This window comes from Loxodonta africana, chromosome X, assembly GCF_030014295.1.
Source record: "Loxodonta africana isolate mLoxAfr1 chromosome X, mLoxAfr1.hap2, whole genome shotgun sequence".
NCBI lineage: Eukaryota > Metazoa > Chordata > Mammalia > Proboscidea > Elephantidae > Loxodonta > Loxodonta africana.
In genome coordinates this window covers 130720248-130737742 of record NC_087369.1, presented here as the reverse complement: position 1 = coordinate 130737742, position 17495 = coordinate 130720248, and the positions used below count along the sequence as shown (strand labels likewise).

Here is a 17495-nt window from a genome sequence, read left to right as displayed (position 1 = left end):
GTGATCATTATCGCATTTCACAAATGTGGAAACTTAGGCTCATAAAGGTTGAGTAACTTGTCTAGGGCTACCCAGCTAGTGGTAGGATTTGAACTCAGGCCTGTATTACTCTAGAGCCTATATGCTTAACCAGTACATCATTGCTGCCTTGAAATGTATAGTAGTAACATTACTACTAAGGTCCCTCAATGGCACAATACTTTGCACTCAACTGCTAACCTAAAGGTTGGTGGTTCAAACCCTCCCAGTGGTACCGCAGAAGATAGGCCTGGTGATCTGCTTCTGAAAGGTCACAGCCTTGAAAACCCTATGAAGTAGTACTATTGTTAAGATTACAATCCAGAAAACCCTATGAAGCGGTACTACTCTGTAACATATGGGTTTATCATGAGTCTGAATTGACTCAATGGCAACTAACAAAATTCACCAAAAAAACCAAACCCAGTGCCGTCGAGTCGATTCCAACTCATAGCGACCCTACAGGACAGAGTAGAACTGCCCCATAGAGTTCCCATACGTGTTAGCAGTTTTTAATAGTAGTAACTAACAACATTACTACTATTAAAAACCACTAACACATATGGGTCGGAATAGACTCGACAGCAACGGGTTTGTTTTTTGTTTTTTGGGGTTTTTTTTTTAACATGTATTGTATGCGCAATGAGCCAGAGCTTCTGCTAAATGCTTGATTGAAATAATTTCATTTCACCCTCACAACAATCCTATTAGGTAGGTACTATTATCATTCCCAGAACCTTGGTGCTGCAGTGGTTAAGCGCTACGGCTGCTAACCAAAAGGCTGGCAGTTGGAATCCACCAGTTGCTCCTTGGAAACCCTATGGGGCAGTTCTACCCTGTTCTCTAGGGTCCCTGTGAATCGGAATTGACTTGACCACAAAGGGTTTAGGGTTTTTTTTTGGTATTATCATTTCCATTTGACGAATGAGGAAAACTTAGGCTCAGAGCAGTTAAGTAACATGCCCAAGGTCACGTGGTGATGAAGCTCAAATGCAAAGCCAGGAATATGGTCCAAAAGTTCTACCCACTAAGCTGGGCTTATATTAGGAAAAGGAGGCATTTTGAACTGCCCTATTTAGTCAGGATTCCTGCTGTGTCCCAATCCAAACCTCCAGGGTCCCAGCGAGAATTTGGCAAGTAAATGCCAATGTGGAAGCCTGTACATGCCAGTGTACATGCCAGTAGCTCAGATCTGATTAAGCTAGGGAAAGAGGATCAGGACTCTTTCTAGAAGTCTCTCCTTACCCTCATTTTCCCTCAACCTGATTTCTGAAGAGGGTATCTCACCTCCAGCAGCCTCCACTAATGCTCTGCCCAGAACATCTGATAAGTGTTTACCCAGGGTTCCCAGAGCCATAGTTAAGGGCTTTAATATGCAATCTGGCTCTATGCCTTATTTAATCAACACCTGAATGAAATGTCTCTCTATAACAGCCAGAGCATAGTCAGAGTCTTTCTGCAAACACAGCTGGTCAACTGACAAAGTCAATTCAATTCACAGGCAAAATACACCCCGAGTTTATGTCACTGCTGATGTGTGTTGCAGATAGGGGAAACTGAAGGCATCAGGATGGATCCTTCCTCTTCCACCCACCTAAACATCTGCCCGCAGGGTATAGTTTGGACTGTTTCTGCCAAACAGACCAATCCTCTCTAACCTCCTGGCTCCTGCGATTCATTCCCTTCCCTCAGAGCCACCGAGCCCAGGACAACACTCATCCTACCCTCTTTCCCTCTGGCATTCCCTCTAGCAGCTACTGTAAATGAACCAAAGCCAACTGAGAAATCCCCCAAACCCTCCCTTCAAGATCTCAGCCTGGCAACAGGTCCAAGTCCCTTGACGCACCATATACCGACAGATGTGCAAGCCATACCCTGTTTAGCTGGCAACTCTTTCCCTGGGAAAGAGCTGAGTACTAAACAGAGAGGACTGGTGCCCCGAAGAGAAGGGGTCCTGCCAGACCTCCAGAGTAACCACTGCATCCAACCACCTTTGCATGGATTGAATTATGTCCCCCCAAAAAATGTGTGTATCAATTGGGCTGAGCCATGATTCCCAGTGTTGTGTGATTTTCCTATATGTTGTAAATCCTGCCTCTCTGATGTTAATGAAGGAGGATGGGCAACAGTTATGTAGTGAGGCAGGACTCAATCTACAAGACTGGACTGTCTTGAGGCAATCTCTTGAGATAAAAGAGAGATTCCAGCAGAGAAACACAGGAACTTCATATCACCAAGAAAGCAGCACCAGGAGCAGAGCGCATCCTTTGGATCTGGGGTTCCTGGCTCTGAGGAGCTCCTCGACCAGGAGAAGATTGATGACAAGGATCTTCCTCCAGAGCCGACAGAGAGAAAGCCTTCCCCTGGAGCTGGCACCCTGAGTTTGGACTTCTAGCCTACTTCACTGTGAGGAAATAAATTTCTCTTTGTTAAAGCCATCCACTTGTGGTATTTCTGTTATAGCAGCACCAGATGACTAAGGCAACCTTGAATGGGGCTCACGTTAATATGATACGCTAGGGGTCAGCAAGTAGGGTGCTGAAATACTGATAACTCCAGTTCTCCTGGCCTTGGGGAAGAGGCCAAAAACTGGGCCAGGAACCTGAGAAAAGGCACCTGCTCAAAAATATTAGATACAGTCTACCAATCAGAGACAGGATTGGGATAACAAGGCCGTTTTAAAAACTCATCTCCCTCACACCCAGCTGAGTCAGTCTGGGAGCCATTCACACTTCAGCATGAGCCTCTTAAATGGAACTGCTTTCTTCCTAATTCCCTAGTGGACATTATGTTCTCTGGTGGCATATGTGGTATGAATTGCGGAAGGGGCTGTTTTGGAGCTTGGAGAACTCTGGGAGAGGGTAGGCTTGGATGGAATGGGTCAGGTGGAAGCAGGGAAAAAGGAATATGAAAAAGAAAGAAAGTATCAAAGGTCATCAGTTCTGCTATGGACCTTAGTGGGGGCAACAGCCACCCCATGAGCCACTAAAAATCATCTCCTGGCTGCCAGTGGGATGCCTGTAGCTCCCTATTTCCTGTGTTTATTTAACGTCTGCTCACCTGCCTCAATGTTCTGTGCATCTGTCCTTGACAGTGTGGGTCCTCCTTAGGACATCACAGAGAACACAATTTTTTACCTGGTGAGGCCCCTATCGAGGATTCTTGGGCATCTCCAGGTCTCTTAGCATCCCAGAAATGACAGGGCATTTCTAGAGTCCTACTTGGTTTGCCAAGAGAGAAATAAGAAGAATTTGCCCCGATAAGAATACGTGAATGACTCCACGTTACAGTTGAGATGCTTTCCTGTGAAGGAGAAAGCAACTCTGTGCCTTTGCACATGCTGTTTCCTATGCCTAGGATTCCCTTCCTTCCTACATCACTCGACGAACTCCTATCCATGCGCTCACACACATTTACTGAGTACCTACTATGGACCAGGCCCTGTTCTAGGCACTGGGGAGAGAATAGTGAACAAAGGTCCCTGCTCTCATGGAGCTCAAATGGCCTTCCTTAATTGCACTTAAGAAAAAAAAAAGTACCCTATGTCCTCTATGCTTCCATAGGACTTTGTTCAAATCTGTTATCGTACATGTCACATTGTAACTTAGTTGATCTTTTTCTTCTCTGTCTCCTCTAAACCATCAGCAACATGAGAGCAAGGACTATTTCTTATTTATCTCTGAATTTCCAGTGCCTGTCACAATATTTGGCATACAATACACATTCAATAAATGTTTGTTGAATGAATACGAGAATGAATTAATTCCCATGGACATTTAAAACCAGAGTCCTGCCAACAGAGAGTTAGCACACAACAACCACGTGTCAACATTTCCTCTTGTTGGTCCCTGCAGATCTTAGCGACCAGACAGGAGGACTGGAAGGTGATAAAGGAAACGTAGCTCATATACTCCACTGACATAGAGGACACAGAGTCAACAAACAAGTCACTGGTCCTCTCTCTAAAAAACAAAAAAAAAACACCAAAAAACCAAACCCATTGCCTTCGAGTCAATTTCAACTCATACCAACCCTACAGGACAGAGTAGAACTGCTCCATAGGGTTTCCAAGGAACAGCTGGTGGATTTGAACTGCCGGCCTTTTGGTCAGCAGCCAAGCTCTTAACCACTGAGCTACCTTAAAATCCACCTCTCAGTACCTTGGGGTTCTCAACCTCTAATTTGAAACACATTATTTAACACCTACATAACCACTGAGATGCTGCCAGAGGACTAAATGCCCTGCCCACAGGCCACCCAGATTCATGCCAGTCAGAATGAACATTTGAACCAATTTCCTACTTAATACTGAAGCCATGGAAACCCTGGTGGTGTAGTGGCTGCTAATCAAAGGGCGGCAGTTCGAATCCTCCAGGCACTCCTTGAAGACCCTATGGGACAGTTCTACTCTGTCCTATAGGGTCGCTATGAGTCGCAATCAACTCGATGACACTGGGTTTTGGTTGGTTTACTGAAGCCACTAAATAATGTCTCTCAAAGTGGGGTCCAAGGCTCACGGGCATCAAAATCACCCAGGACCTTGTTATAAATGCAGATTCCCAGCCTCACCTTAGACCTACTCAGAATCTCTGGGTAGGAGACCTGGCATCTGCATTGTAAAAAGCTTCCAAGAGATTCTCTCACAAATAAAATTTGAGAATCACTGTTCTCCAGGCCCATAGTCTTTTCATGCCCATTTAACCAGCTACAGGCAGGAGAAGAGCACCTGAAATGAAGTACTCTCAGTGTAACAAAATATATTAAAAAATACAGGAGGGGAGAGAGAAATGAAAAGTGAGCCACTGGCTTAATAATATTTTTAAATATATATGATATTAAAGAAGAGAAGAAAGTAGGCATGTCCAAATGTCTACCAAGGGATTCAGACCAAGATCCAAAGGCATAATTGCCTGACTGGGATGAAAGCGAGCAAACACTTTGGGCAGACAGCAGGCCACAGTTCCAATAACCAGCTCTTTGTGATGGAAATCCAACAAAAAGATATGGAAGCTGGATCTGAAACTGTCTCTCTTCTCTGGCTGTTTAAAAAAGCAGACAGAAGGATTCTCTTAACGGGCACAAGATACATAGGAGCAGTGCCCATGAGACTTCAAGGGAACATAGACAGGGCCACCAGAGGGGAAAGAAAAAACTTAGCTCCATCAGTCAGTCACCATTATGTGGGCACACATCAAACAATTAATGCACATGTACAGTATTGTATTAAGCTCTGCAGGGAGGTACAAAAGAAAAAAAGACTATGCCTTTCCTTAGAAAAACTGTTCATGCTAATGTTGGAGGCCGAACAAAGGTGCATAAACAGGTGACCAGCCAGACACTTGCAGGATTACCTACATACATACAAAGATATATTTTAAAGAACCAAATATTTGCAGTATTCAGAGGGTTGGGAAAGGAAGACGAAAGGTGTTCCTAGAATGACTGGAATAACTGGAAAGGTTTCATAGAAGAGGAGAATTTCAGAGGAGTATTTATTGAGGGGAGGAACACAAAACATACCCCACAAAGACTTAGAAGCTGGCACATCTATGGCCAAAGGACAAGAATCCAGGGTACCTGCGGATGAGCCACTGAATAGGAGCCAGCAACACACTGTAATTTAAAAGCAAGCACAACGCCAGGCTGGATTAACAGGTGCCTGGTGTGAAAAGGATGGGAAGCAAATCTTTTCGTCTCTGCTTAGCGCAGGCTGGACCTCTGTTAAGAGTTACAGCATCCAGTTTTATATGCTGTGCATTAGAAGGATATGCAGAAATGGGCAAGGATCCAGAGAAAAGCAACAGAAATGACTAGAGAAATGGATTCTAGTAGCTATCAAGAAAGTTAAAAGGAGTTGAGGTTTGTCAGTCTCTGAGCTTAAGGGAAAAATGTATTGGGCATCTGCCAGCTTTGATCGGCTTTGCCCAGGTTCTCTGTTTAAGTGACCACATAGTTATCCAGAGGATTAAAATGCTTTGCTCCATGTGGCCCGTTTCATGGAGAAGACTGAGGTAGGAAAAGGTTAAATAATTTGCCCAGATTCCCATAGCAAGCCATGGGCTAAACTAGCATGGATATAATTTTAAATCCCCGGACTGCCTGTGGGTTGTTTAATCCACCAATCCATGCCACTTCTCTTTATAACGGACGCCTCCGAAAGACTGTAACAATGAAGGATGGAAAAATCCTCTGCAAATTTCCTTGGGGGAGAAAGTAAAACAAACTAAAAAGGAATGTCATGCCTCACTGCAGAGGCCCATATAAACATCATTCCCTGGTGTCCCCCTAGACTGATGACACAGGACACAGCCCATCTGATAAGCTGTCAGCAGATGGCTGGATCCCTCATTGTACCCATTACCCACCGACGTCAATTCCAAGCAGAAACAGTAATCAGTGCTCCAGACAACAGATGGGGAATGAGGAGGTGTGTCTGGTCTGAAGTCAAGGAGGAAAAAAAGGAAGCCTAGTTCTCAAATCCATCAGGTTTTCTCTAAAACAAACCCATCACATAGCAACGGGAATACACCAGTGTGGATTCAGTTCCAAAGGGTGTCACAAAATGCTCAAGTCTGTGCACTTTTAGCAAAGAGGGAGGAAGTAAGAACATCAAAGAGCGAATCAAAAGCAGGTAAACCTATTTGTCAGAAATCAGACCTGTAATACAGTTGAAAGAAGAAAGAAAAGCATATAGTAATGGCCACTCTTAAAAAACGATGGGGCTCAGTATTACTGCCTAAAAACCAGTGGCTTGGGGCCAAGGGATCAATAACATCAGTTATCATTTGCCATATGTCCACCAGGGGATACAGACTGCTTAGGTGCATAGACATCGAGGGTTAAATGGCACATGTTGCGCCCGACTAAGTTCAGTGTCCAACCAGGACACGTTGACACAGACACAGACACATACAGAACCAAAAGAAACTGGACATTTAAACAAGGCACTCAAAATAGGGTCTTTTTGTTAAGTTTCTAAGATAAAGATCACATAACTGGACTCAAGGGAAATAAAAGGCCACTAAGTTAAGACAGGAAACCCTGGTGGTAGTGGTTAAGAGCTACGGCTGCTAACGAAAAGGTCAGCAGTTCAAATCTACCAGGCCCTCCTTGAAAACCCTATGGGGCAGTTCTACTCTGTCCTTTAGGGTCGCTGTGAGTCAGAATCAACTCGCCAGCAGCAGGTTTGGTTTTGGTTTGGTTAAGACAAAGGAACCTTGGTGGCCTAACAGTTAAGCGCTCAGTTGCTAAGCAAAAAGGTTGTCGGTTCAAACTCACCAGCAGCTCCATGGGAGAAAGACCTGGCAATCTGCTTCCATAAAGATTACAGCCTGGGAAACCCTATGGGGCAGTTCTACTCTGTCATATAGGGTAGCTATGAGTCGGAACTGACTCGATGGTACACAACAAGAAGTTAAGACCACTAATCTTTACAGACATATTCAGCCAAACTGTCATTTTAATCCTTATTCTGAGAAACTGTATTTTTAGGACTTATATAGCTACAGGAATCTCTTCCTGCTTAAAGCCTCAGTTCCCATTGTGACAGCTGAGTCCTAAAGCAACCTCTGCCACTAACTTTTTGGGTGATTATTGGTAAACAGCAAAATCACTTAGTAAGTTCATCCCCTGTCACCCATCCCTGCCAAAACAATATGCAAAACAAGATTATCCAGGCTTGAAGAAATACTTATTGGTAAACATTAGCAATATTTAGCAAGGGGATTAACAATGGTGTGTTCATCTTGGTGCTTGCTGATCTGAGAATCCACAAACACTTCCAGCTGGAGCTTTAGATGTGAGATAGTGTTGGTTCAATCATGCAAGCCTACATCATTTTACAATCCCAGGCCCTTTGAGAAATCAGATGAGACCAAAAAGAAACCTGACAGCAGAAATGTTAATCAAGAATAGAACTCGGACACAGTTCTGCACCTCCATATGCTAGTAAAGTTGGCAGTCACCCAAAGGCAGCATGGCCATGCTGACAGTCTGGTAGCGAGGCCTTGAGAATATTCTGCAGACTGAAAAATAGGAGATGGGGAGACAAACTGATTTCCCTCCAACTTCTCTACTTCCTGGCCTAAAGTAATACCGGCCTTGTTACAAACTTACACTGACTCTCCAAGGAAAAGAGCCTCCCTATGAAGCCAAAATTGAGTCCTCGTGCTGAGAGACACACATCAGAAATGGCTCTGCTAAGTTAACCCTTTCCCTTCAGCTAATGTCACCCTTTCCTTTTCAGGACCTCTGAACTCCAAAGAATTTACTGCCATAATACAGCCTAATTCAACTCATTCACTTGCCACAGCATTACTTTGTATTCATTATCTTCCCTTAGGAATACACACAGTCACAGGAAACATTTTAACATCCCTTTCTCCAGGCCCAAGCTAATCTATCACAAGGCTAGATAAGACAATGGATGTGAAAGTACCTTATAAACAGTGAAGTGCCAGATAAATGTAAGGTATCATTAACCACACATATTATCATCAGTCATTGCGGCCATCAAGTCAGAAAATTACTTCTAACCTTCTGCTATTATATTTCTGTTAAGAACTCACATCAACTTCTAAAAATCCATTCATTCCTGTTGCCCATGGATGGTGTGGAAAGTTGGACTTATCAAAGGCTAGATCCCCTAGTAGGCCAGAGGTTACTGTTTAAATGATATAAAGCAGTGACTTGGGGGTAAAGGGCAAAGGAGTATAATCCCAGTTGAGCTTAAGGATTCCTCAGCACAATGCAGTTCTCTGCCCTCAGCCTATAGCTTCAGAGTTTAAGCTAAGCACAAGAGAACTGAAAAAGCACCGGTGACAGAAATCAGCCCACAGTCCCCAAAACATCCATCTCTCTGCAGCAGCAAGCTCCAAGTGCCATCATCATCTGCTTGTGTCCCTAGGGGTGGTCTGGTCAGGTTTACTTCACTGAGGAGATACAGGGAGCAAAAGATAAAAAGGGATCGACCACCTGGCCTCCTCAGAGAAGAAATCAGCTTCCTTTTTTCCACACAAGGAGGCCAAAAGCATTTCAGAATAGCTTTCTGTTGCACCCCCATCCGCTGCTTACAGAAAAAAGAATCACAGAGCATAGACTGTCAAGAGCTAGGAGTACAACTCTGACACATTTTCCAGATGGGCAAACTGAGGCCCAGGAAAGGTACTCTCCCCAAAGTCACACAACTATACAGAACTAGGATTCCTGAGTCCTCTAAAAACTTCTAAAAACGTTCCCTCAAAAAACCATGGTGCTGCCAGGTTTGACATCATCACACCAGCAGCAGTTCCAGCCAGGCTGAATTTAGTCCTTTGTTGACCTTCTAGATATGTGGTTGCCAGAGGCCTCAAGACCCCTTTGTAGAAGAGGCACCCTCTGACCCTCACCACCTGCCATCCAAAAAAAGCACTCCTGTCCAGAGAGCCTCGCACAGCAGCGGCTGCGATGGGTTGTTTCCTCTCTTTAACAAAAAGCCCATTCATGAAAAAGAAAGCAAGAGGACTGGCTCAAATTTACACAGAAGGTCTAGCTGGGAGAGCCCCGGGCTTCCTGTGAATGGCATCACTTCCCAAGAAGCCCTCTCTCAAAAAATGTTGCCCACTCCATCCCTGTTTGATGCTTACAGCCACTCAGTCAATAATAGCCTCTTTATTCCAAAGCTATCCACACCTCCTGGCCACATTTGCAAGAAGAGAAGGGGTCTGAGGCCACTCACCACATTTTACAGATTTGAAAACTGAGGCCAGGAAAACTGCAATCAAAGGAGTTCTGAGGAACACACAAGTAGCAAGTATCTGAGCCACAAGTAGAGAGACAGCACCATGCTCATCTGCCTCAGCCTCTCCCTGCCTCTCCACTGACAGCTTTTGGCCCCAAGATGGATAAGTTTGCTTTCCAACTCAGATGCTAATTCATCTTTTGGCTGCAGGGAGGTGACCTCCCATTCCTGGACCCTGCCAGGCCTGTAAAATAGGGATAATAATCTCAACCTCCTGCCCCAAAGAAGGCTGTCACAAGTCTCCTGAGAATAACTTTTGACAAATATGAAAGCAATAGAGATCCTAATGACAGGTTGCAAAACTGCCATTGGATAAAACACACCAGGTTTTCCACAGCCTGAAATCTAAAAAAGACAGATGTTCTTCCCCTTCTCCTCTTCCTCCTCCTCCATGATTTTATAGCTTTAGGACAGCTCTCCACGCAGGCTAAGTACAGGCAGGCAGTCTCACTCTTGGTCCTCACCCAGATTATTTTTATGTATCTGGCAACTTCCCTTTTCATTCCCATTTGTTTTTCTTAGCACTGCTAATAGGTGGAAGTTGGACTTCCACCCCTGGACCATGACCACAGGAGACAGAATGATAGTGAAAAGATTGAAAAGTCTGCAAAACAAACACCCTCTCACCATAGATAGAGATCACCAGCTCAAAGTTCCTAAGTCAACTTGGAGCCTGTTACAGGGTGCACTTAGTGGGAGGCTGGTGCGGCTCCAGTGCCTCCGAATTCAAAGGCAGACCTCGCCCTAAGAGTGTACACTCCCAAATGAAAGAGTCATTAAGAGAAACCCATAAAAGTATTTCCCCAAAGTACCACAGTGGAGACAAGGACGCTGATGTGACCGTCTCCAGGAAAAGACTGTCACCAGGCCCCCGGGAAATGAACTATAGCAAAGGGCAATGAGGCTGGGCCACTGTCCATACATGAGATTCGGAAAGGGCACCTGATTGGGCCTGGACTTCCTGCTTCTGAAAGGCCACCTAGGCCTTCCTGCTTCTGAAAGGTCACCTAGATGGGCAGCTGGCCTGAGTGCCAGTCGTTCCTAGGGTTCGGCACAGTGTTCCTCACCTCCACTGTGGGGCTGACACATTGTGCAAAGGTGAGAGAAAGCCACCTCTGAAATCTGCACAGAGGCAGCCACTTGTTGGAAAATCATTTTTAAGGGTCCCACTTCCCGCAGGGATGAGGTGCTCTACACTGCCCAATGCTCAGAGCACACAAATGACTCTATCACTTAGGTTGCCCAGGAAAAAGTCAACAGACTCACATGCATCATGGTGACCAGGTGACAGGGGTTGAGCAGGTAGATGACGGTCTTGGTGGCGAACTTAAAGCCCACCTCCACCCCGAAGGTCAGGCACAGGGCTACTAAGAGCAGATTCTTGCTCAGGCTCTCCTTGCCTTCCTCTGGCCGCTGGGTCACCTGCTCTGGCTGGCTGCCACGGCCACCCCTACCGTCCTCCTTCGTCTGCCTCAGGATGTGCCGCAGGGCCACCAGGATCTCCACCAGGGCCAGGGTCAGGACCACCACACTTTCCAGCAGCCGCTGCTGCCAAGAGAGGAAGGCAGCACAGTCGGGGCCCCCATTGCCTGCAAAGCTGGGGTCCACGCCCCCATAGAGCCAGTCCAGGAGACTCTGGTAGCTATACCGGGACATGATGCAAAGTGGTTCCCCTCGACCACCGTGCAGGATGCAAAAAATGAGATGGAACACAACAAGCTCAGAGGGTTGCCCAGGGCGTGGGACATGTAAGATGGGCACACCTCCAAACTCCCCTCCAGACACCAGGGCACCTAGAGCAGGGGAGGGGACGCTACACGCGAGGCCTGGGGTAAAGTGCTGGCTCTAACTTGTCCCCACGGCTGTCTGGGGAGCCCCCCGCGCTTCTCCAGTGGCCACCAACGAGGCAGGGTTGAAAGGAGCCGTTGGCCAATCTAAAAGGAAGGAGAGGAAAAAAAAAAGGTCTCAAAGAGGCAATTGCATCGGGAATTATGAAGCGGGGAAGGGTAACTAGCGAGGGAAGAAAAGGGGAACCAGGGGTAGAGGCGAGGCAAGCAGGGGCCAGGGCCAGCCGGAGGCCGGGAGGGTCAGGGCGTGGGACCAAGGGGACCCGGCAGTGCCGCGGGAGCGAACAGGGGAGCAAGAGGAGTGAGAACAAGGGGACGCGCGGAGGCCAGGAGAGGAGCTAGCGGGGCCGGGCAGGCGGGGAGGGCGACGGGATGGCTGGGACGCCGGACTCCTCGTCTCACGCACTCGCCACAGGGGGATCTCTTACTCCTGCAACCGCGTGGCCGTCTCTGCCCCCAGCTAGCAACTTCGCCGCCGACGGGCCCCTCCAGCCAATTTAGAGCCCTCCCGGTCCAGCCTCTGGCGCCCGGGTCCACCCCCAGCCCCCAGCTCCACCTCCGGCCCCGACGCCCGCCCCCCCCGGCCCCCCCCCGCCCGCCCCGGGCAGCACCACCCCCAGCCCTCGGCCCGCCCGCCCGGGACCTGCCTTCTGCGCGCCGGCAGCGGCGGGAGGAAGCCGGGAGGAGGGAGGGAGGCCGGGCCAGCCAGGGGCTGGGCTCCAGTCGGCCCCCGCCCTCCACCCCGCGCCGCATCTTCCCCGCGCCTCCCGCCCGGCCCCCGGGACAGGCCGCCGCGCCCGGCGGGGCTCCACTCACCGGCAGCTCGGCCTGCGGCCCCGGCTCGGGCGGCCGCTTGCCTCCCGCGCTCCCCGCGCTCAGGCGCTGGGCTCCTCGGGCGGCTGCAGCCACAGCCACCGCGTAGGGCTCCTCCTCCCGGTCTTCCTCCCCCAGCAGCAGCCGCACTCGCTTCCTCCTTCTTCCCTCCCTCTCTCCTCCCTCTCGCGGCCGCTACCGCCTCCCTCCTCACAAGTACAGCTCGGCCTCTCGCCCCCGCCCCCTCCCGCGGGCAACCACTACTCCGCCTCGCCTTTTTCCCTTCCTGGCCTCTGTCACTGCCCCCACCGCTTCCACCATTCACACCTCCCACCCGCCAGTCAGCTCTCCCTCCTTCTCCCTCCTCCTTGCTCAATCCCCGCCTCCTTCCTCCTCCTCCCCGGCCTGTCTCGTATTCTGCACTCGGAGCCTGCACGCGTGCACAGTCTTTCACCACCGCGTACAGAATTCGCCTCCCCAGTGAAGTCTTTTGCATTGACTCCGCCTCCCGTGGTCCGATTCTTCAGCGCGCTTCTTTGTATCCCGCGCACTTAGCCGACCCTCACGAAATTCTTGTGGACTGAGTAGACCTATCTAGCGAAAGCAGCTGGGCAAGCTTTCCTTGAGGTGTTTACTGGGTACGACCTTCTCCTGTTCGCGTTTCTTCCTTTCTGCCATTAAACAGTAGATTCTTCTCTCACCTGGCTAGCCACAGCCCCACTTCAGTGCCTAGAACTGGATTGGCAGCGCTTTTCCTCGCTCTTCCCCTTTTTTTTGCTCTAGCTGTATTTTTCTCCCCTCACCTCAGGCCACACAGACCACCCCTGCCACTCTCTCGCTTCCCCTTCCTTCTCCCCTCTCTCCTGCCACGCCTTCAGTCACAGCCCAGCAGGAGGAAACGAAGCTTCCCCTGACCTCTTTTCCCCCTCCCTCCCTGCAAGGGAGCAGCTGCTTCCCAACCTGCACGTGGCCAAGAGCCCAGTCACTGAAAGGCCAGCTAGGACAGTGTGTGGATGCGAGGGACCTGTCAGAGCCCAAGAATTGGACAAGGGCACCTAATTGAAACATGGTCTCCTCTTCTCTGCTGCTTTCTATCTATAAACTGTTTTGTGGACAAGGAAACAGGGCAGGGACCTCAGAATCTACTTCGTGTTGATTTAATATTTATTGACGACTCACAATAAATTAAGAGGATATCCAGAAAAACACAGTTAGGCACCTTGTCTAGGAAACACTTTTGGGTGCTAGCTGCAAGCCAGGCTCAAAACAGAAAATATAATCTACTGTATTATCAAGCCACTGTCCTCCCATCCTTTCCAAGTCTGGTTTTCATGACAAATATAGCCTCAGAGACAGGTAGACTGGTCTAATTCTAAGCTTTGTTACGGCATCTACCATGGGCCTGATTCTCTTCAAGTGCTAGTTAATAAAGAACAACAACAAGCAATAATTGATTCGGAGGCTCACTCGTTCATTCTCCTTTCCCTGTCTTGTTAAATCTGTAACAACATAACAAAAGAACAATAGCAACAAAGCTGTGGCACTCCTGGCAATGGCATGTAGCATCTGGAGACCTCAAGTTCCTGTCTTCAAGAAAGTTAAGAATAAGGTTGTAGCACTTGGTGAATGGCTTCATTAATCCTTTCAATTTCCATGCTGAACTTGAGTTGGGAATTTGACCTAGCCCTGTCCTGTGTTTGCAAAATAGCCATGTTTAATGACTGTAACCAGGCCAGTTTCCTCACAGAGCCACAGATGTGGTTAAGAGCTCAGCTGCCAACCAAAAGGTTGGCAGTTTGAATCCACCAGTCACTCCTTGGAAATTCTATGGGTCAGTTCAACTCTGTCTTACAGGGTTGCTATGAATCAGAATCAACTCAACAGAAATGGGTTTGTTTTTGTTTTGGTATAGGTAGAATAGGAAAGTGTTTAGGACTTGGATTTGAATCCTATTTATGCCACTTACTTACTGTGTGACCTTGGGCAATTTACTCAACCTCCCTGTACCTCAAATGCCTCATATATAAGTTGAAAGGTACTGTTATCTAATCCCAGAGCCCTGGTGGCACAGTGGTTAAGAGCTCAGGCTACTAACCAAAAGGTAGGTCAGCAGTTCGAATACACCAGCTGCTCCTTGGAAACCCTATGGGGCAGTTCTATTCTGCCTTATAGGATAAGTCAGAATCAACTTGATGGCAACGGGTTTGGTTTAGTTTGGTTTATTACCTAGTCTAGGAGCACCTGGGTGGCACAAACAGTTAAGCATTCGACTACTTAGCTGAAAGGTTGGTGGTTTGAACCCACCCAGAGATGCCTCAGAAGACAGGCTTAGCAATGTGCTTCTGAAAGTTCACAGCCTTGAAAACCCTATGGAGTGCAGTTCTACTCTACACATACAGGGTCGCAGTAAATCGGAGCCGGCTCAACAGCAACTAACAACAGCAGTATATCTGATCCATACGGTTATTATGCAGGTTAAATAATGAGTTAAGTTATGAAGAACACTTACTATCTGGGGCATAGAAAGTGCCTGATAAATGCTAGCTCTTATTGTTACCCATCTTTGTTCCTCTGCTCACAGATCCACAAATTCAGTGCCCTTCCCCAAATCTGCATACACAATCTTACCTATCGTTCAAAGCCCACGTAAAAATCCCACTCATCCCAACCTCTCAGCTCCCAAAGTGCTCTCCCTCCTCCGAACTTCTACAGCGTTTATTGCCTGCACTACTCATTTTATTCTTAATCACATATTGCCTTCCATTGTTCTCTCATTGTTAATCCTGTCTCCCACACCCAGCTTTTTGAGAGCAAGGGAGGGGTTTTAATCTTTTCTAAATTTTCCACAGCATTGAGCAAAGTGGCAGACACATAGTAAACCCAAACCCATTGTCGTGGATTCTAACCCATAGCCTCCCTATAGAGTAGGGTAGAACTGCCCCATAGGGTTTCCAAGGCTGTAATCTTTAAGGAAGCAGACCGTCACATCTTTCTCCTGTGGAGTACCTGGTGGGTTCAAAACGCTGATCTTTGAGTTCGCAGCTCAGTGCTTTAACCGCTGCACCACAAGGGCTACTTAGACACATAGTAGGCACTAGATAAACACTAGATTGTAGTCCCCATAGGTAAAAGGCAAGCAATAATAGTGCTGGAATGGTGTGTCAAGTTTAAGAAACCAAAAAAAACTTTAGAAAAATGTCCTGATCATTTCCTTGCTGGGACACAGGCCAGAGCCTTCTTGTTGCCAAACAGTAACAACAGCAAATGAACTTTGCTTTTTAAGTAGAGCCTTGCAGTGTACAGTAAAAAAAAAAAAAAAACAGTAAAAGGCAACCTGAAATCTAGGCTCAGTTCAGTGAGACCTTGGGGCAAATCATCTCTCCTTGCTTTAGTGTATTCCCAGGCAAAATGAGGGGGTTGGGCTAGAATGGTCTGTAAGATACCTACCAGCTCTAATAGTCTATGATTCTGTGACTTCAGACTTCCTGCCTTTTCATCCCAGTCATGTTTGAGTCTTAAAACAGAAAGCGGATCTAGCTGGCTTGGTGATATGAGCCACCTCTCTGCCTGTTGAGACATTGCCCTAATCCTTTCCTCCAAAGTGTCTTCCCAGCTATCAGCTCAGCTGACCTCCTGTGTAGTCAAAGGGTCAGAAATGATCATCTCTGTTGTACCATGGAGAAACTGAGGCTCAGAAAGGTGAAATGACTTGCCTAAGATCACACAAGTTAATGGCAGGGGGAGAATTAGAATTTGGTGTTCTAACTTCTGGTCCAGTGCTCTTTCAACAGTACGGGCCAGAGCAAGCTCTTTCTCTTTGACCAGGGCATCTAACCTATTTTTCTTCTGCACTTTATTCTTTAAATCCACTCCTGCCCCTCCACCCACAATCTAACCTCAAAGTCAATGCGTGCATGATTGCCCACAAGCAACAAACAATGCACAGCCCTGCTATTACATGAAGTGTTGTCAGTAAAAATAAACTGCATGTGTATAAAGGAGAAGGAAGAGCAAAGCCTTTGTCTTGATCTGTCTGCTATTGCTTCTTTTTTTTGTCCTTCATTCATTCAACACCAGCATTCCTTCCACAAACATTTACTGAGCCTCTATTATATGCATAAGGAGCCCTGGTGGCACAGTGGTTAAGCGCTCTGCTGCTAACTGAAAGGTTGGTGGTTTGAACCCACCAGCCAGTGCTCCGCAGGAGAAAAATATGACAGCCTGCTTCCGTAAAGATTACAGCCTTGGAAACCAGATGGATCAGTTCTACTCTATCCTAAAAAAAAAAAAAAAAAAAAAATGGAATTGCTATTAGTTGGAATCAATTCAAGGGCAGCAGGGTTTGGTTTTTTGTTACATGCATAGGAATGTGCTAGACTTATAGGCAATCTCTGCCCTCAAAGAGCTTAAAATCCAGCAGGGCAGATCAGGCTCACAAACATGGAACATTAGAGAACAATACTGGAAAAAAAAATTTTTTTTTTTAGAGGGAGGTAAATACTAGCAGAGCAAATCTTGTAGGTATCAAGTGACCTGCATAGACAAGGAGTGCAAGAAGAATTCAGGAGTAGTTCAACACCAGGCAAAACTAATCCATGGTGAGAAAGGTCAGTATGGCAGTTACCGTTGGCAGGTACTGACCAGGAGGGAACAGGAAAGAGCCTTCAGGTGTGCTGGCAGTGCTCTAAGTCTTTATCTGGGTGGTGATTGAATGCGTGTATCCATACGCAAACATTCAGAGAACTGAATGTTTAGTTCTTTAGATGTGCATTTCACTGTATGTCAGTTATGTCTCAATTTTAAAAAAAAAAAAGCTCAGAGAAGAGAGAGAACACCAGGAGATGGAATTTCCAGGAACATCTTCATGGAGTCAGAGAAGGCATTTAGTTGGGGCTGTGAATGAATCTAGCCCAGTGGTTGTCAGCTCTGGCTACACTTTAGAATAATCTGGGCAGCTTTTTAAAGATCCTCTTGAGCCCTATCCCAACCAATACAATCAGCAGCTCTGGAAGTGAGGCCTTGGTATTGGTATTTTTTTA

General features: G+C 47.1%; 1 protein-coding gene across 8 annotated transcripts in view; it reads right to left on the bottom strand.

The window, feature by feature from the left end:
- The window catches only part of TMEM164 (transmembrane protein 164), a 193019-nt gene extending 179044 nt beyond the window's left edge, over nt 1–13975 (bottom strand). For 2 of the 8 annotated variants that reach the window (XM_064278675.1, XM_064278678.1), the window contains exons 1-2: nt 12050–12162; nt 11063–11730 (exon numbers count right to left, since the gene is read on the bottom strand). In XM_064278675.1, the coding sequence (XP_064134745.1) occupies nt 11063–11452 (390 nt within the window). In that variant the 5' untranslated portion in view covers nt 11453–11730; nt 12050–12162. Of the gene's footprint in view, nt 1–11062; nt 11731–12049; nt 12182–12459 lie in introns of those variants that run through there. The other 6 variants (XM_064278677.1, XM_064278676.1, XR_010319836.1 and 3 more) reach the window with 6 other exon arrangements.
- Between the last annotated feature and the right edge of the window lie 3520 nt (nt 13976–17495).